This window comes from Salvelinus sp. IW2-2015, linkage group LG3, assembly GCF_002910315.2.
Source record: "Salvelinus sp. IW2-2015 linkage group LG3, ASM291031v2, whole genome shotgun sequence".
NCBI lineage: Eukaryota > Metazoa > Chordata > Actinopteri > Salmoniformes > Salmonidae > Salvelinus > Salvelinus sp. IW2-2015.
The window spans coordinates 9,162,806-9,183,522 of NC_036840.1; the positions used below are offsets into that span (position 1 = coordinate 9,162,806).

Genomic DNA, 20,717 nt, shown 5'->3' on the forward strand with positions numbered 1-20,717 from the left:
CTGTTTGGTGCTTGTTGGTGGTCGTCATTTTCATAGACCGTAGGTTTTTAATCACTGAAGTTAGCTAACCAGTTGGTTAGCTAGTTAGCCATGGCAATGCTTTTCTTTCCACAATCGAAACTGTTTGGTGCATACAGTTTATGGCCTATTCTAACGTTGATGTGACTAGATAACGTTCATATTTTATGTAATTAAGATAGCTATCTAAAGTTGACAAACACCCGAATGCAAACAATAACACACGGTATCGTTAGTGGGCGTGTCCACCGAACAACCTTTCTTTCTTTTTTTTCTTTTTTTTTAACCTTTGAACCTAATAAGTATAAATAAATAACGTTATCACAATGAACTTTGGTACAAAATACAGATCGATTGATATTTTCTTTCGAAAAATAAAATGTTTGGTTTGGTTCATTTCCTGTCGCTGAAATTCTACGTCATCGTGTGATGAAGTGGCAAACATGGAGGGTAGTGGAGGAGCGTCAACGAATTCACTGCTAAGTGATGGTAAAATTCTGTATTTTATAATTTATTTTAAATACTTTTCTGTCAGTCAGTTTTACTTCACGTAGGTGTATGTTTTGTTTTATTCAGCTAGGTGTATCAGCTCCGTAGTCGTTTACGAATGAGAGCTACCGAGTTGACAGGGCAGGCCATCATTGACTGACAGAAAGGCGTCATGATTGTTTCTGTTTGTCAATATTCTTTGCTTGTGATAAAAAACAAAAGTGTCTTTGGAAATACGTTTGGAGTGGAATGTGTGTGGCCATATTGTTGCTTTACCATGGGTAATAACTAATCCAGGAAGTGGATAGCTAATAAATTGTTCCTATTTATCCATCTCTTCTCCAGAATGCTATGCTGATTTTCTCATAGAGGACTTTGACGTGAAGACGTACACAGCCCAGGCCATCCACCATGCTGTCATCGCAGAACAGCTGGCCAAGCTGGCTCAGGGCATCAGTCAGCTGGACAAGGAGCTCCACAGCCAGGTATACATGACACCTATCATCTGTCACACACAACTGTATCTCACACATGTGAGACCCATAGTGACATATCTATATATATTATTAGTTTAATCAGCCAGTCAGTTTGTTCTATACTAATGGCTGGTATGTATACATTTTCTGTAGGAAAGACACTTTTCCTTCATGTGTTGAATGACTTCCTGACTGTGGTAAATATTTCTCCTGTCAGGTGGTAGCCAGGCATGAGGAGCTACTTGCTCAAGCTACTGGGATTGAGTCTTTGGAAGGTAACACACCTTTAGCACATATTTGTTTTTGTCATCATCATGGCACTTCTGACTTTTTGGAACAGGGGTTTTCAACTGGGCTCTGCAGGCTTTTTGGCCAAGGGATCCACGGCTTTTGTGTAATACAATACAAGTACTGTGGATACAATATAATATTATGAATCTAAAATGTAACCCTGGACAACATGGGCCTGGGAGGCTCACAGGGATATTGCTATCAACAGTACTCCACCAAGTATATACAGTACCAGTCAAAAGTTTGGACACACCTACTAATTCAAGTTTCCTTTATAAAACTTTTTTTTTTACTACATTGTAGAATAATAGTGAAAACATCAAAACTATGAAATAACACATGGAATCATGTAGTAACCAAAAAAAGTGTTAAACAAATCAAAATATATTTTACATTTGAGATTCATCAAAGAAGCCACCCTTTGCCTTTTATTTATTAACCCTTATTTTACCAGGTAAGTTGACTGAGAACACATTCTCATTTACAGCAACGACCTGGGGAGAGGAATGAGCCAAATGTAAACTGGGGATGATTAGGTGACCGTACGAAGGCCAGATTGGGAATTTAGCCTGGACACCAGGCTTAAACACCCCTATGATAAGTGCCCTGGGATCTTTAGTGATCACAGAGAGTCAAGACACGCGGTTAACATCCCATCCAAAAGACAGCACCCTACACAGGGCTATGTCCCCAATCACTGCCCTGGGGCATTGGAATATTTTTTTTAGCCCAGAGGAAAGGGTACCTCCTACTGGCCCTCCCAACACCACTTCCAACAACATCTGGTCTCCCATCCAGGGATTGCCCAGGACCAACCCTGCTTATCTTCAGAAGTAAGCCAGCAGTGGGATGCAGGGTGGTATGCTGCCTTGATGACAGTTTTGGCATTCTCTGAACCATTCTCTCAACCAGCTTCACCTTGAATGCTTTTCCAACAGTCTTGAAGGAGTTCCCACATATGCTGAGCACTTGTTGGCTGTTTTTCCTTCACTCTGCGGTCCAACTCATCCCAAACCATCTCAATTAGGTTGAGGTTGGGTGATTGTGGAGGTCAGATCATCTGATGCAGCACTCCATCACTCTCCTTCTTGTTCAAATAGCCCTTACACTGTCTGGAGGTATGTTGGATCATTGTCCTGTTGAAAAACAAATGATAGTCCCACTGAGCGCAATCCAGATGGGATGGACTATCGCTTCAGAATGCTGTGGTAGCCATGCTGGTTAAGTAATGCCTTGAACTCTAAATAAATCACTGACAGTGTCACCACAAACACCTCCACCATGCTTCACGGTGGGAACCACACATGCGGAGATCATCCGTTCACCTACTCTGTCTCACAAAGCCACGGCGGTTGGAACCAAAAATCAAAAATTTGGACTCATCAGACCAAAGCACAGATTTCCATCAGTCTAATGTCCAGTGCTCGTGCTTCTTGGCCCAAGCAAGTCTCTTCTTCTTATTGAGAGCCAGTTTCATCATAGCGCATGATGGTTTTTGCGACTGCACTTGAAGAAACGTTAAAAGTTCTTGACATTTTCCGTATTGACTGACCTCCATGTCTTAAAGTATTGATGGACTGTCGTTTCTCTTTGCTTATTTGAGCTCTTCTTGCCATAATATGGACTTGGCCTTTTACCAAATAGGGCTATCTTCTGATTGTGTTCTATCCTTGTCACAAAACAACTGATTGACTCAAATGCATTAAGAAGGAAAGAAATTCCACAAACAAACTTTTAACATGGCACACCTGTTAATTGAAATGCATTCCAGGTGACTACCTCATGAAGCTGGTTGAGAGAATGCCAAGAGTGTGCAAAGCTGTCATCAATGCAAAGGGTGGCTAATTTGAAGAATACGAAATATAAAATATATTTTGATTTGTTTAACACTGTTTTGATGTCTTCACTATTGTTCTACAATGTAGAAATGGTTAAAGTAAAGAAAACCCAAACTTTTGACTCATACTATATATAGATTTTTTACATAAATGCACTGTAATTTAAAGTTTAAAACGCAAACTTTTTCTCTCTGCTTTGTGGCATAATGTGTAGAGTTGTAGTATTTAGCTTTAAAGCTGCAACAAAAAATCTTTGCCCCAATGCGGCCCTTTTAAATGTTCTTTCCCCTGGCATGAGACTAGAGTAGTCTGGCTATATACTGCAGACGTCACAGTAAAACTCAGTGTAGACAATTTTTTTGTGTTCTGATTTTGAGGGGGTGCCTGATCAATTTGCTGTCACAAAAGGGGTCCCCAGCCCCAAAAAGTTTGAGAACCCCTATGCTGGAATATATGCTGTCATTGTAGTGCTGTTGACATTCCATAGGGGGCGCTGCTGTCAAACGATTGTAAAAAACGTCAGCGCGTGTCTCAGTATTGAAGTGATTGTGTTCTATTTGAACAGAGAATAATGTTGTAATATTGTTAAAAAGAAAAATGTTATTGCAAGCTCTTTGCAATAAGGAATTGAGACCAAAATCTCAAGAGAAGTTAAGTGTTTAGTACCAAGGAAACAGTCAGTTGAGTGCATACATTTAGAAAGCTCACAACACATTTTATACTCTTCCCTCCTTGTAGGTGTCACCTCCCCAGCTATACATTTGATGACCCCAATGAGTTTCCCTCCGTTACCCTGTGGAATGTCCATTGTCCTCTCTTTGTTTAGTTATATGTCAGAAGCACACCCTGTCCATCTTCATTGTCCTGGGCCCTCTCATCCTAGGCAATTTCCTCTTATCTGATTAGGTCAACCTTTCTAAATTAGTATACACACAGTTTCATGGCCCAAACTCTGTTCATATTCACAGTAATCATTCACTAAACAGGATACAAACAACTACAGTTTAACTTGAAACATTTTAATAGAATCCTTCAGTCCCCTCCTATTAAACCATAAACACTTCTTATTGTTTAATATCACAAAATAATCATTCAACTGCCGGCTGTAGACTTTCTTCTTCTTTGGTTTTCTCCAGACCTGATAGTGTGATAGAAACAGACTTGATAGAGAAAATAGAAAATTATAGAAAGCACAAAACAAAAACAAAAAAACTCAAGAGCTAAAACAATCCTGAATTCTACTGATTATCATAAGCATCTATGTAGAAACATTTATAAACTAAATCTCTGACCACAGCTTGAGCAACCCGACCGACACAATCTCCTGCTACCCCTGAACATTATGCCCACTGATGTGCTTTTCTGCTAAGGTCCACAAAAAGTAGGGCTCTAAATATCCCCATTATGCTTTTCCTCAGTCTTCCATCAAGGGCTACAGGATCACAAGAAATGTTTTTCAGCCAAGTCCTCCTCACTGCGTTCACCTCCCGACGTGAGCCGGGAGGTGAACCGTAGCCTGGATCAATTTCACCTCTTGTGGCAGATCCGCACGATAGATGCGTTTCAACAACGAAGCTTTAACTATATGGAATCCTAACAATGCCATCAGAGCTACCCCCGTAACTGCCAACACTGCCCATGCTGCATATTTCGACATCCACCAAACGTATCAATAGTCCAATCCCATGCTGTTCCTACAGCACCTTCCGCCCCCTTAAAAGTCTATTTTGTTATTACTCCCAATGTAACAGCAGTAAGTGTTGTTCCAGCTTTAACTCTGTCACTGTCAGTAACTTTCATCACCGCCTTTACCGTTAGATCTATGATTGAGTTTGTGAGATATTCTCTGCCTTTTTCCAAGTCCTCTCCTAACGTTTTCCTGACCAGCTTATCTATTGCCTCCTTATGTTGTGCTACAGTAGGGACTGGCGGGTATTAATTACCATTACTCAGATCTGGATCACATCTCTCATCCCACGACATACCCATCCCCCACCCCCCATGTGAAAACCCTATGGGTGACATAGGTTTTAGGGCCTAAAGGTTGTTTTTCCGCAATCCCTCTACAAATTCCTGTTACCGTGTCTTGGCCACAGTTCTCTGCGAGGTATGTCAATTGATTATCTGCCCTTTGATATGGAGCAGAGAGCAGTGGGGTTGAGAGAGTGTCCAGTTCTACATATCTCTGGGTCACATGCTTCCTGATCGTCCCCTGCAACAGATGGGCTGCCACCACTACTGCAAGCTTTTTCTCTGGGAATACAGATTCCTTAATGCATGGGTCTGTGGCAACCCTCTCAATTGTTGTTCCCTCACCAGTAAAACCTTCTCCATATGTGGATATTAAAGTCTGAAATGATAAGACTATTTCAGCGACGGTTATGATCACCCTCCTAGAGTCCTCCCATGTTGAGCTTATCCTCATAGTAGTCCTTCCACTCTGCACAGACCACTGTCTTTCCCACACTACGCACTATTCCCTGTATAACTCTTCACAGTGGAGTGGTATCATTCTCTAATGAGTCTATCACCCATTTTCTTAATTTATAGGTGAGGCATCCCTCTGCCTCTGTCACATTTATTCCTCTGTTTCATGTCCCTGTAAAGACTATGGCCTTGGTTTTCTGGATACCAAGGAGAGGGCTTACATGGGTTACCCCCACATCCAACACTCCATCAGAATGTCCTGTACTTCCCCCACTCTGCCACAGACATTGGTGTATATTTGTCTCATGAACTAAAGTAGGGTCTAACCGAGCCTGTAAATAAGCCTTCATCTGCTCACATCCCTCGCTTTCCTCCTGCCGTTTAACAATAAGGACTATCTGGTTATTATACTCTCTTTGCATAATTTTGTCCAGGGTCTGATTGCCCCAACAAGCTATTTCTCCCCAGGTCCTCGGTCTAAAATCTTCCCCGAACATTTCATTCCTGTTGGTGTTGGGTAGTACGGAGTGACGGGTATGTAAAACCTCTTGCTCCGATATAATCTCCTCTCTTTCGTTTCTGTAGCTTCACCTGGCTTGGCGTCCTGTGTTGTAGAACTCTCAGAAGTTTGTCCTCTGCCCACACTAACTTGAAGGTTATTAACTGCTGTTCTTTTAACTGGAGTTTTATGCACACAATGTCAAGTTGAAGGAGGGACGAGAATCTGGTTTCATTCCTCAAACTATCTGTTCCATTGCGTTCTTTCGAAATTCATGTTTGTAAGAGAACCATCCCCTTATCAGAACATTCTACGTCTAGGACACTAGACCTATTTTATAATGGAGCCACCCATATCACCATGCCCTTATGATTAGTTTTGCTCACTGCTTCAGAAACTTTTGATGGTACCCTCTCCCAATGAACCTATCTTCATATCGAGCTATCCACGCTATATAAAGTGTTATTTGATCTTCTCCCCTTGGAGTGGTAGTGATTTATAGCGGCAGGTAGCCTAGTGGTTAGAGTGTTGGGACAGTAACCGAATGCTGGATCGAATCCCCGAGCTGACAAGGTATAAATCTGTTGTTCTGCCCCTGAGCAAGGCAGTTAACCCACTGTTCCCTGGTAGGCCATCATTGTAAATAAGAATTTGTTCTTAACTGACTTGCCTAGTTAAATAAAGGTAACAAAATAAATAGAAATTGCAGCCGCCACAAACACTACCCCAACAAAAAATTTCCCTAGGCCCCACATTATAGCCCTTTTACAGTGTGATCTACACTCCTTCTTTCCATCATCACCTCTATCAAAGCCTATCCATCTTGCTCAGCCTCTCCCATGTCAGTAGGTGTTGGTACAGCTTTCACCTGGGACACGTGGATTCAGGCCTTCCTTCCCGACACCTTTTACTGCTGTGTCAGTCATTAGTAGGACAGTGTGGGGTCTGGTCCACCTGGGCTGAAAGGTACCCGGTTGATGGACCTTCAAGCACACCTCGTCTCCTGGCTCTAGTGAGTGTGCTTTCCAATCCTGAGGGAGTCTACAGTGGGTCTCTTTCACCTGGGAAGATATACACTGCAACGCATGGGTCATTTCCTGACAATAGGACAACATAGATTCTCCCAGTATGGCCAAATGACTAATTTGTGACAGTTACCCATTCTCCCAGTTACCCATTCATGTGGCATGAGTCCTGTGGTGGCGTTGGAATAGTATCCAACCTAACAAACTCAGAGTATGTTCCTTAATCACACTCTTCAGGAGATGTGATGATATTATCACAGCAAACTTCCCTTCCGTTGATGTAGCCTCCTGTATACAGGAATTTGTGGTTTTTCTTTTAAGCGTTATACCTTCTTTGACAAACCCCTCATTGAAAGTTGACAAAATTGTCAAATGACAATACTATCTCTGCTACCATCACCATGATCTGGGTCTGTGTGACATTCAATATACTTCATACTAGTCTCTATATTCTATATTGTGCAGTTCGCTGTCCTCTCATACGAGCTATCTCCTGTAACAATATACATAGAGTGGTACCTTTTCCCTGAGACTCTAGTACTCACTTCCTTAATTTATGAGCCATCCCCAGTCACATTCCATTCCGCTCTTCCAATTCCCTATAACGTTAATGCCAATGAGCATAACCACACACTGTTGAAACCATTTTCCAAATTGTCCTATACTCCCCTATACTGTCTATCTCACCGCAAATACCGGGACAGGGAGTTATATCGCTAACCTTTCGGGAGAAATCCCAGCAACACAGCGTCCCCAATCTGGTGAAATTTGTATCAAAACAAATACAGAAACACTAACCGACATAACACTGCCTGTTAAATCAAAGATAAACAACTTAGGCTATTAACATCCAATTAGTATTATAACTCTTGATAACTCTATAAATCCTATTGTCCATTATTTCTAATAAGATTGATCAGGCCTCACCAGAAAGTCAGGACAAAAGTCATTCACCACCATTATGTATTTCCTTTCCCTTTCTTTCCCTTCAGAAACCATTTAAACCATTTCCATCATTCATTCACCCAGTTTAAAACCAAATTGAAAAGACCCCGACAATAAATCCCACGATATTAACACCACTGACCCATATTCATAATTGGTAAATTGTGTTTGCATTCTGGTGTGTGTGTGGTAAACCATATGGCGAAAACACACAAATGGCCAGGTCTTACTTATCTGGGAGCTAATTTTACAGCCTAATCCTTCCAAAGAGAAAGAAAGAAAATGACWCCCTCTCCTGGAAGAGAAAGTGTACATTTCGTTAGCATTCACTATGCTACATCTTAATCAGCAACTCGTACGTTTTAAATTACAAACCAAACGATATGATAAATCCACTATCCTCCCTCCAATTATTAGTCCTTTGTTTTAATCCACCCCATTGTTTATATGCACTTAATTTAGCATGTACTACCCTTAGACACGGCGACATTTATCTCACCAAAGATTCACTCCCGTAATGACTGGTCTCTCTTCTTCTTGATTTTCCATAACCACGGCACTACAACATTTTAAAAAGGCAATTTTAGGTTTGGTAACCCCAACTCTAATTTCTCGTGACCTTCTCCCAGTATTAACTCTCATCTAATTTCGCGTGACCCATCCACCCTTTTGTCAATTCTATAAATCTATTTCAGAATAAGACCAAATAAAATGTCTCACGAGATTAAAAACCCACCCAAGGTTTTATGAGTTTACAAGGAGTATTTTTCCATTCCGACTCAAACTTGTTACCAGTCACAACGTCAACAGTGAAGAGGCGACTCCGGGATGCTGGCCTTCTAGGCAGAGTTCCTCTGTCCAGTATCTGTGTTCTTTTGCCCATCTTAATCTTTTCTTTTTATTGGCCAATCTGACGTATGGCTTTTTCTTTGCAAGTCTGCCTAGAAGGCCAGCTTTCCGGAGTCGCCTCTTCACTGTTGACGTTGAGACTGGTGTTTTGCGGGTACTATTTAATGAAGCTGCAGTTGAGGACTTGTGAGGCGTCTGTTTCTCAAACTAGACACTCTAATGTACTTGTCCTCTTGCTCAGTTGTGCACCGGGGCCTCCCACTCCTCTTTCTATTCTGGTTAGAGCCCGTTTGTGCTGCTCTGTGAAGGGAGTAGTACACAGCGTTGTACGAGATCTTCAGTTTCTCGCATGGAATAGCATTCATTTTTCAGAACAAGAATAGACTGACGAGTTTCAGAAGAAAGGTCTTTGTTTCTGGCCATTTTGAGCCTGTAATCGTACCCACAAATGCTGATGCTCCAGATACACAACTAGTCTAAATAAGGACAGTTTTATTGCTTCTTTAATCAGAACAACAGTTTTCAGCTGTGCTAACATAATTGCAAAAGGGTTTTCTAATGATCAAATTGGATTAGCTAACACAACGTGCCATTGGAACACAGGAGTGATGGTTGCTGATAATGGGCCTCTGTACGCATATGTAGAAATTCCATAAAAAATCTGCCGTTTCCGGCTACAATAGTGACTTACAACATTAACAATGTCTACACTGTATTTCTGATCAATTTGATGTTATTTTAATGAACAAAAAATTAACTTTTCTTTAAAAAGCAACGACATTTCTAAGTGACCCCAAACTTTTGAACGGTAGTGTATATCTTTCTACCAACTCCCATACTATAATTCCAGGCTCCTCACCATATACATGATATATATTTCACCTGTGGATACTTGCATCAAATACAGCTCTCACCCATGAAAACCAGCGCACAAAGTCATTGTTTTCACCTATATTAAATACAAGTCTCCACTCCAGGATCCCCTTCCTCTGAACCCTGTCTTTCCGGTGAACATGGTACAACCGCACATCTTTTCTCTGATAGGGACACACCCCTACCCGAAATCGATCACCGAATATGACCCGTCTGGGTTGAACAACCCCCGAACAACAGCACGTTATGGTGAGACTCTGTATACTGAATTCCCACCCCAGACCATACGATGATACAACCCGACCGTTATGCCCCCACCCGGAGACCTTCTATAGACCTGTGCTAGATAGTCCGGATATGTCCTAGTCACAGTCCTTCCCCAAAACTACTACCAATAGTCTGCACCCTTGCTCTCTTTCTGGATACCTCTCCCGCCATCAATGGTTTCACATAAACAATTTTAAACCTCACTCTCCTACAGATACTGTTTCACAGCAACCTCAAAAAACATGACTGAGGAATAAAACAGAAAGAGTAGATGGCCCTTATGGGGCACAGGAGGTATTAGTAAGAAACTAGCTTACCTTTTTTTTTTTATTTTAGGCCTGCCACCTCCACTACCTATTCTCCTTCCCACCAAGTCTGTCTTTCAAGGATGAATCTGGTTTGTGGCACCAATTGTAAAAAAGAAAAATACTATTGCAACCTCTTTGCAATAAGGAATTGAGACCAAAAGCTCAAGAGAAGTTTCAAGTGTTTAATACCAAGGATACAATCAACTTAAGGATACATAAAAGCCAATCATATAAGTATGTCAATATATTGAGTGAGATGTTTGTGTGTTGTTTCTCAGGGGTCCTGCAGATGATGCAGACCAGGATCGCTGCTCTGCAGGGTGCTGTGGACAGGTAGGTTAACAACTGATCTTGGACCAGATTAACATAACCCCAATCTCAACCATTATGGTGATGAAGAAACATCTTACCCAGTGGTTAGGTGCATTATCTACCTACTCCAAGCCTATAACAGACCATAACACATCATCACAGGGAATGATCAAGGCAAAATATGACCCTTGTGTTCAGAGACCCTCTAATAACAGCACTCAACCTTCTATTTGTTTTCTCTCGTAGGATAAGGACAAAGATCGTTGACCCCTACAATAAGATTGTAGCCAGGACTGCCCAGCTCGCCAGATTGCAGGTGTCCATCCATCTCCTTGTGTTTGAGAGGCATAATATCTGTTGTGTAATATCTATCTGTTGTGTAATATCTCATATCACAACTATCTGTTGTGTTGGTTTTGTATTGTTGTATGTCTGTGGACTGAGGCTCAATAGCAGGGGGAAGATTTCCTCTCTATTGTTATCAGCACTCTGGCATTATCTCTACTTCTGCAATGGACTTGATTTCCATGTTTCTGAAGTAGAGAAATGTATAGACAATATTTGCTTGGGTTTTTGTCTCACTCCCCATTTTCAAGATAGGTACTTCAAGTTAGATGCTGTACATATTGTCAAGGTCGCCTAATGCATATTGGACAGTTTCCAGGATCCTCCTGTTTTAAATTGTAAAGATAACAATGACCCAGAGCCATATAGAGATCTATGTAGCTGTATATGGCTCTGGGATGTCCTCTTCTAACCTGTTAATACAATGTAGCTATAGCAGATGTCAGTGTCTATCATGCTGCTCTGTACTCAATGGTTTACAACAATGATACTGTATGTTTTATGCTAGCATCGATCTACCCATTGATATTTATTTGAACGTTAAATACCACAAATATTACAGTGGCTTGCGAAAGTATTCACCCCCTTAGCATTTTTCCTATTTTGTTGCCTTACAACCTGGAATTAAAAAGGATTTTGGGGGGGTTGTATCAGTTGATTTACACAACATGCCTACCACTGAACATGCAAAATATTTTTTGTTGTGAAACAAACAAGAAATTAGACAAAAAAACAGAACTTGAGCGTGCATAACTATTCACCCCCCAGAGTCAATACTTTGTAGAGCCACCTTTTGCAGCAATTACAGCTGCAAGTCTCTTGGGATATGTCTCTCTAAGCTTGGCACATCTAGCCACTGGGAGTTTTGATGCAGCATGATGCTGCCACCACCATGCTTCACTCTGGGGATGAGGTTCTCGGGGTGATGAGAGGTGTTGGCTTTGCGCGAGACGTAGCATTTTCCTTGATGTCCCAAAAAGCTCAATTTTAGTCACATCTGACCAGAGTGCCTTCTTCCATATGTTTGGGGAGTCTCTCACAGACCTTTTGGCGAACACCAAATGTGTTTGTTTCTTTTTTTCTTTAAGCAATGGCTTTTTTCTGGCCACTCTTCCATAAAGCTTAGCTCTGTGAATTGCACGGCTTAGTGGTCCTATGGACAGATACACCACAGATACACCATCTCCACTGTGGAGCTTTGCATCTCCTTCAGGGTTATCTTTGGTCTCTTTGTTGCCTCTGATTAATGCCCTCCTTGCCTGGTCTGTGAGTTTTGGTGGGCGGCCCTCTCTTGGCAGGTTTGTTGTGGTGCCATATTCTTTCAATTTTTTATAGTGGATTTAATGGTGGTCCGTGGGATGTTCAAAGTTTCAGTTATTTTTTCAATAACCCCACCCTGTTCTTTACTTCTCCACAACTTTGTCCCTGACCTGTTTGGAGAGCTCCTTGGTCTTCATAGTGCCGCTTGCTTGGTGGTGACCCTTGCTTAATGGTGTTGTAGACTCTGGGGCCTTTCAGAACAGGTGTGTGTGTGTAATATATATACTGAGATCATGTGACACTTAGATTGCACACAGTTGGACTTTTTTTAAGTAAGTATGTGACATTTGAAGGTAATTGGTTGCACCAGATCTTATTTAGGGGCTTCATAGCAAAGGGGGTGAATTCATTTGCACGCACCACTTTTCAGTTTTACAAAATTCTTCTCATTTTACTTCACCAATTTTGACTATTTTGTGCATGTCCATTACATGTTGTAATGCAACAAACAAAATAGGAAAAACACCAAGGGGGTGAATACTTTTGCAAGCCACTGTATATGACCCCTTTTACTCTTGTTGCACATGCCTGCCATTATGGAATCACTCGCCACCACTTTGGAGAAGGGTATATTTATAAAGATGTTTTATAGAACTGTGCTTTTGGAGGCTGAGCGATCTTTATACCAGGAATTCTAGCTGTTATGTAAAATGCATCTGTTTTTCTTGGTAAGTCCTCCACTATATAATACATAAAAGCCATGTTAAAGGTTTACAACGTTATCTCAACCTTTCAAGCAGAATTACTTTGATCCTGTTCTCAGATAGCATCTGCAATCTTAACCTGTGACATCACTGTTGTGGTTTTTAATCCACCTCGATATCAGTGGCCCCCCGTTTAGAAGCAATCAGGTGATTTAAAGGTTGAATTTGTACCCCTGTTACAATAAGACCTGTTCTTGTGATCAACCTGACCCTGTCCTGTCCGAGGCTGGGTAGCCGCGGCCAGATAGAGAGCGAAATAGACACTCTCTGGGTTTACAGGCTCTCAGTCAACTTACGCACACTGCCCACACACTGCAGCTCTGTCGTCTTTGGAGTCGAGGGGAAGACTTATTAAATATTGATGGAATATTGCTTCAGTCAGAAAGGTTACTGTGATTCTAACTGGCTCGTTCCTCAAACATGGCTCTGTGTTAGCTCTGTCTGTCTTCTGATGCTCTATCTGTCTCAGCTTTGTCGTGTGTGTGTGTGGAGTGTTATTGTTGTTATCTACACCTCAGACATGCATCCTGCAGAGAAGATACTAGTAGCAGGCAGGCATGTCAGGCTGGTAAGATCTTAGGATGAACACGGGCCTGGTTTGTGAAAGGAGATGTTGCTGTGGTTTCTGAATAGAATAGTTGCAATGTTTTATATTATTTTATACAGACAGACAGTGGTGCTGTGGGACCAATATCTGAGACCCCTCTTTTTTCACTTTTCTCTCCCAGGGACTGTCATGTCCTTGGTGTTAGGGTGTGTGTGTTTGTATTCTGTCCGTCTGTCTGTCTCTGTGSATCTGAAGGAGACCGGAAAGGATCAGACTATATATCCAGGGGGAATAGGAGAGTGCTTTGTCTATCTTTTAGTCTAGTGTTCGCTCACAAAATGGAAGCTTCTCGGCCACCCACAGATAAAGCAATCAGTCTGACACACAGACACTTGGGACAACACATAGACTTCACAGACACACAGAGGCTCAAGGGACAGACCCCCAGCTCTCAGCTGCATCCATTCCTCTGAATACACTACTAAGCTTAAACACACTGCTGATCTCTGTGTCCTTCAGCCCCAGACACAGCGCCACAATGCTGCTAGACACATGGTTATTATTACCACTATTGATATGCCCATGGTCGGCATTATTGTTGCTATATAGGCAATAGGAAAATAAATACTTGGAAATGTCGACAGTGATTGATTCGAGATCATTTAGAATAAGTGATCTGCAATCAATTATGATGAAAAAAGAGGGTCGTTCCATATTAGTTTTGACGTTCACTCACATCTTCTCATAGAGATTCAGAAAGACTGGTTCAGATGGGGTTCTATTTTGTTTGGTTATATATTTTCCTATTTTTCCCAGGTGGCGTGTGACCTGCTGCGAAGGATCATCAGGATCCTGTACCTGTCCAAGCGTCTGCAGGGCCAGCTCCAGGGGGGAAGCAGGGAGATCACCAAGGCTGCCCAGAGCCTCAACGAACTGGGTGAGCGACCACTGCCTGTTCACCTCTGATACACTGCACTGTACTACTGACAGGGCTGCTCAAAGCCTCAACGAACTGGGTACTGTAATACTGACATGGTTAACTCACCTCATTTGGGCCTACTGTAAAGAGAGTGTAGATCAGGGATAGGCAACGCTGGTCCTGGAGTGCCGCAGGCACTTCATGTTTTTGATTTAACTGACCTGGAAGGCCAGGTGTGTTGAATTTAGGCAATCATTGAACTGATCAGTTCGCTCAGTTGATCAGGTGTAGTTGGAACAAAATCTTCCAGTACGTGCGGCACTCCAGGAACAGGGTTGCCTACCCCTGGTGTAGACGGTGATGCGATCCCCAAGGCTGCCCAGATCAGCCACAACGAACTGGGTGAGTGACCCTGCTCATTCACTATAATTCTACTGACACTAAGGTGAAACTCCCCTCATTTAGGCCTACTGTAGAAGGTGTAGGTGGTGCTGAGATCACCAAAGCTACTCAGAGCCTCAAAGAGCTGGGTGAGTGACTTATAGAAGAAAAGGGAGGATAGGAGGCGCTGCAAGGACACACTAGTTAGTAGATGTTTGTTCTGTAGGTGGAAAGTGCTCTTTGGTTAAGGGTAATCAAAAAATGAGTGCTCTTCATATAATTAAAATGCCTTTATCTTGATGTTTTTGGAAAGATTTTGTTCTATTGAACATGCTGTTTTGTAATAAAGGCATTTTAAATACATGAATAGTGCCTGGGTCCTCCTTGTTTTTTTGAGAACTGTCTGGTTTGACTCAGACACTGCTTACGTCTCACTATAGCCTCTGCTAACATGCTAGGTTGGTAAATGCTGACGTACTCCGAGCCCCTAACCAACAATGCAGTTAAACATTTTTATTTAAAAAATACGGATAAGAAATAATAGTAAGAAGTAATTAAAGAGCAGCAGTAAAATAACAATAGCGAGACTATATACAGGGGGGGTACCGGTACAGAGTCAATGTGTGGGGGCACCGGTTAGTTGAGGTAATATGTACATGTGGTAGGTTATTTAAAGTGACTATGCATAGATGATAACAACAGAGAGTAGCAGCGGTGTAAAAGGGGGGGGGGGAATGCAAATAGTCTGGGTAGCCATTGATTAGGTGTTCAGAAGTCTTATGGCTTGTGGGTAGAAGCTGTTTAGAAGCCTCTTGACCTAGACTTGGCGCTCTGGTACCGCTTGCCGTGCGGTAGCAGAGAGAACAGTCTATGACTAGGGTGGCTGGAGTCTTTGACAATTTTTAGGGCCTTCCTCTGACACGCCTGGTATAGAGTTCCTGGATGACAGGGAGCTTGGCCCAGTGATGTACTGGGCGTTCCACTACCTCTGTAAGTGCTTGCTGTCGAATGCCGAGCAGTTGCCATACAAGCAGTGATGCAACAGTCAGGATGCTCTCAATGATGCAGCTGTTAGAACCTTTTGAGGATCTGAGGACCCATGCCAAATCCTTTCAGTCTCCTGAGGGGAAATAGGTTTTGTCGTGCCCTCTTCAACGATGTCTTGGTGGTTGCTTGGACATGTTAGTTGTTGGTTGATGTGGACACCAAGGAACTTGAAGATCTCAACCTGCTCACTGAAGCCACGTCGATGAGAATGGGGGTGCTCAGGTCCTCTTTTTCCTGTAGTTCACAATCATCTCCTTTGTCTTGATCACGTTGAGGGAGAGGTTGTTGTCCTGGCACCACACGGCCAGGTCTCTGACCTCCTCCCTATAGGCTGTCTCGTCGTTGTCTGTGATCAGGCCTACCAATGTTGTGTCATCGGCAAATTTAATGATGGTGTTGGAGTCGTGCCTGGCCGTGCAGTCATGAGTGAACAGGGAGTACAGGAGGGGGCTGAGCACGCACCTCTGAGGGGCCCCTGTGTTGAGGATCAGCGTGGTGGTTGTGTTGTTACCTACCCTTACCACCTGTGGGTGGCCCGTCAGGAATTCCAGGATCCAGTTGCAGAGGGAGGTGTTTAGTCCCAGGGTCCTTAGCTTATTGATGAGCTTTGAGGGCACTATGGTGTTGAACGCTGAGCTGTAGTCAATGAATAGCATTCTCACATATGTGTTCCTTTTGTCCAGGTGGGAAAGGGCAGTGCAATAGAGATTGCATCATCTGTGGATCTGTTTGGGTGGTATGCAAATTGGAGTTGGTCTAGGGTGTCTGGGATAATAGGGTGATGTGAGCCATGACCAGCCTTTCAAAGCACTTCGTGGCTACAGATGTGAGTGCTACGGGTCGGTAGTCATTTAGGCAGGTTACCTTAGTGTTCTTGGGCACATGCACTATGGTGGTCTGCTTAAAACATGTTGGTATTACAGAGTCGGACAGGGAGAGGTTGAAAATGTCAGTGAAGACACTTGCCAGTTGGTCAGTGCATGCTCGCAGTACACGTCCTGGTAATCCGTCTGGCCCTGCGGCCTTGTGAATGTTGACATGTTTAAAGGTCTTACTCGCATCGGCTGCGGAGAGCGTGATCACACAGTCTTCCGGAACAGCTGGTGCTCTCATGCATGTTTCTGTGCCATTTGCCTCGAAACAAGCATAGAAGTAGTTTAGCTCATCTGGTAGGCTTGTGTCACTGGGCAGCTCTCGTCTGTGCTTCCCTTTTGTAGTCTGTATGGGTTTGCAAGCCCTGCCACATCCGACGAGCGTCAGAGCCGGTGTAGTACTATTAGATCTTAGTTCAGTATTGATGCTTTGCCTGTTTGATGGTTCTTCAGAGGGCATAGCGGGATTTCTTATAAGCTTCCGGGTTAGAGTCCCGCTCATTGAAAGCGGCAGTTTTAGCCTTTAGCTCAGTGAGAATGTTGCCTGTAATCCGTGGCTTCTGGTTGGGGTATGTACGTACATACGTACGGTCACTGTGGGGACGACGTCATCGATGCACTTATTGATGAAGCCAATGACTGATGTGGTGTACTCCTTAATGCCATTACAGGTATCCCAGAGCATATTCCATTCTGTGCTAGCAAAACAGTCCTGTAGCTTAGTATCTGTTTCATCTGACCACTTTTTTATTGATCTAGTCACTGGTGCTTCCTGCTTTAATTTTTGCTTGTAAGCAGGAATCAGGAGGAATTAATAGTTTGATAGATATCTTTAATATATAAATTTCTGCTGCTCAAGAACAAGATTATATTTTCCCACAGTACGGATGTCCTGGTATTTACTTTAAGGTGTTTTTGGAGTGCAGTATTGGCTAAGCAATGCACAGCACTTGATTAATACCTGACCTATAGGCCAGGCTATATTCTATTATTACCCTTCTCTCTTTTATCGGTGACAACAAGATAGCTGTGTTTTCCCCGCAATTTTATTTTAAAATGGTATACAATCTGAATTTCTTTTCTTTCTCCTTGAGTCTTTTTTACCACTGGGAAAGGAGGGTCTCGCTGGACACAGCAGCAGGCCACAGCGAAACAGTCACATGGGCAGGCAGACACTTTCATTACAGGAATCATGAGGATAATGCACTTTACTGTTTGACCAAACCATGGTTTTAGCATCCTAAAAAATGACGCTTTTGAGTGACCATGTAGAATGTGCAGCTCGCACCGATGCGACCTCTTCAAAAAATCTTACTCACACAGCTAACTCAAAGGGTCGCATAATGTGACTAAATGGTTGCAGTCTGGAGCCCTGTGTTTCAGGTATTCATGTGGTTGGTTGCCCCATTCATAGACGCTAACTACTTTAGCGCCTATTGACGATAGTATCTTCTGACCGGGGGAGTTTTGTTAAGAGCCCCAATGCTTACTCTAAACATTATTTTAAACTGGGTGATTCAAGGCCTGAATGCTGATTTGGCTGACAGCCGTGGTATATCAGTCCGTATACCACGGGTATGACAAGCATTTATTTTTACTGTTCTAATTAAGTTGGTAACCAGTTTATAATAGCAATAAGGCACTCCGCGTTGCATCGTGACAAAGAAAGCCCTTAGCCGTGGTATATTGGTCATATACCACACCCCCTTGGGCCTTAATGCTTAAATATACATCACTTGTGGTACTGTTTTGGAAACAAGGAACACATCTTTCATATCAGCAGGAAGTCATTTTCAAAAAACAAAAAGCAAATGAATACACACTTTTTTATTGGGTTTAGGGTTAGTGTTTCCGCACGGCCATATCTCCAGGTTACAGCGCTTGTTCACAGAAGACAGGCCGCCACCTGTGCTAATTAGCTGTCTAGCATGCTCTGAATTTGTGTACGTTAACTGGGGAGGAAGTGTAGTTCGTCAGTGTATGAATCTGTGCAAAACTGCTACAGGAAGTGTGTCTTTTATTGTTTGAAAGATTCTTTCTCGCTGACATGTTAGATAAGGGGCGTATTAGCATGCGTTTCGGAAACCGTTGCGAAAGCGATGGTTATTCAAGTTTCTAAACGTTAAAACACATGGTCAGAATTGTAGTTTACACGGACCCAAATGTGGACGAATGTAATGGCTGAAAACCCTACATACGGAGAAGGGTTTTCGAGAGCTTGGGGTTGATGGTGTTGTGCTCAATATTCTACATTTAGCTAGTGAGCTGTAAAGTCATTCAGGGATGCAATTTACCATTCAATGTATGGATAAGGGATTATGTATGGTAGGAACACCAGGCCATTGTATAGTCTGTATAGATTGCACCCTATTCCCTATAGTGCACCACTTTTGACCAGCTCCCTATGGGCCCTGGTCAAAAGTATTGCACTACATAGGGAATAGGGTGCCATTTGGAACGTACCCTTCGTTATCATTTCTCACAGATTGTACCAAACGCAACCCAAGTAGGCTAACAGAGAACAATGATGCTTTCGGTCCCTGTTTTCTACACTCTGTGCTGGTGACTCAACGCTGAATCTAGTACTCTGTCTGCCAAGTGCAGAACAAAGTACTATGCAAATGTATTTATATGCTGTGGTTGGAGGGACTTTTAACATTAACAGTAGTCTTCATTATACTGCAGTACCCTGACAGGGATTCCAGTGAATTTCTCAGAAAGAGTCTCATTGCATATTGCATTTAACCAATGCAGTGAAAGAGAGGTGGTAGAAAAAATCTATGTCCTTTTCAGAAATCACATTGTACATATTTATTAGTTCTACTCCTGTTTCTCCATGCATGTGGATCATGTGGCTTTTATAAGAGCTAGTACACACACACACACTCTGTGACGGTCATGCCTGTGACGGTCATGGAATTTGGGATGATGGTAATTGGTCCGCCAAATGACCGCGGTCTCTGTAAAACTGTTTGAATAGCAAAAATAAATAATAAATATATGTTATGCCCATTTTCTCCTCTCCTCCACTCATGACTGCATGTGCTGCCATAGAAATATAATGAATAGAACAGGCGTCCCCATTCAAATCAATGATGGCATAATAGGTGGATTGACGGCCCACAGGATCCCATGTGACTCAGTTGATAGAGAATGGCGCTTGAAACGCCAGGGTTGTGAGTTTGATTACGACGGGGGACCAAAATGAGGGGAAAAAATATGAAAACTTATGCGCTCACAACTGTAAGTCACTCTGGATAAGAGTGTCTGCTAAATGACAGCAACAACAAAACAACAACATTGCGAGTGTACCCTTAGGAGCGAAGCAGGAAGCAAAAGCAAGAAGTCTAACCATCAATATGTGCTGTGACTCAATTGACACGCAAAATATACATTCCATTGTAAGAACCACATCAGTTAACATAATTTGCATTAGCATTCTACATTACCGTGGAAATTATTGCATCATAATAACAGGAAGCCATTGCGAGTGTACCCATGAGTTTACCAGTCAAATTGCCATGGTTAGAGGTGCTACTGCTGCATTGTCAGGGGTGTTGCCTCGTTTTCTACAACACATTGCTTTTTTCAGAAAGGAGCAACAACGTTTTGTCATGTTACGAATGCACGGCTGTCCTGTCTTCAGTCAGCTGTTCGTCCCAAATTATTTGTATTTGTTTTTACGGTTATGACAGGTTATTTATTTTCATGATGGTCTTCATCCATAACCGTCACTTATATGGTAATTGGGCCAGCCCTAACACACACACACACACACACACACACACACACACACACACACACAACCAAGACCATGATCCAAGGGGCTCAGAGTAAGATATGGCTTTTACACACACACACACACACACAACACAACACACACACACACCACACACACACACACACACACACACACACACACACACACACACACTCTCTCCCACATTGGAGTCATGTTGTCAAAC

The 20,717-nt window shown here is 42.6% G+C and overlaps 1 protein-coding gene across 1 annotated transcript in view; it reads left to right on the top strand.

Moving 5' to 3' along the window:
* The first annotated feature begins 414 nt into the window (after window positions 1-414).
* The window catches only part of LOC111950239 (conserved oligomeric Golgi complex subunit 5), a 92,152-nt gene continuing 71,849 nt past the window's right edge, over window positions 415-20,717 (top strand). The window contains exons 1-6 of the mRNA XM_023967662.2: window positions 415-507; window positions 853-992; window positions 1,201-1,258; window positions 10,584-10,638; window positions 10,864-10,933; window positions 14,350-14,470. Coding sequence (XP_023823430.1) covers window positions 462-507; window positions 853-992; window positions 1,201-1,258; window positions 10,584-10,638; window positions 10,864-10,933; window positions 14,350-14,470 — 490 coding nt within the window. The 5' untranslated portion in view covers window positions 415-461. The remainder of the gene's footprint in view (window positions 508-852; window positions 993-1,200; window positions 1,259-10,583; window positions 10,639-10,863; window positions 10,934-14,349; window positions 14,471-20,717) is intronic.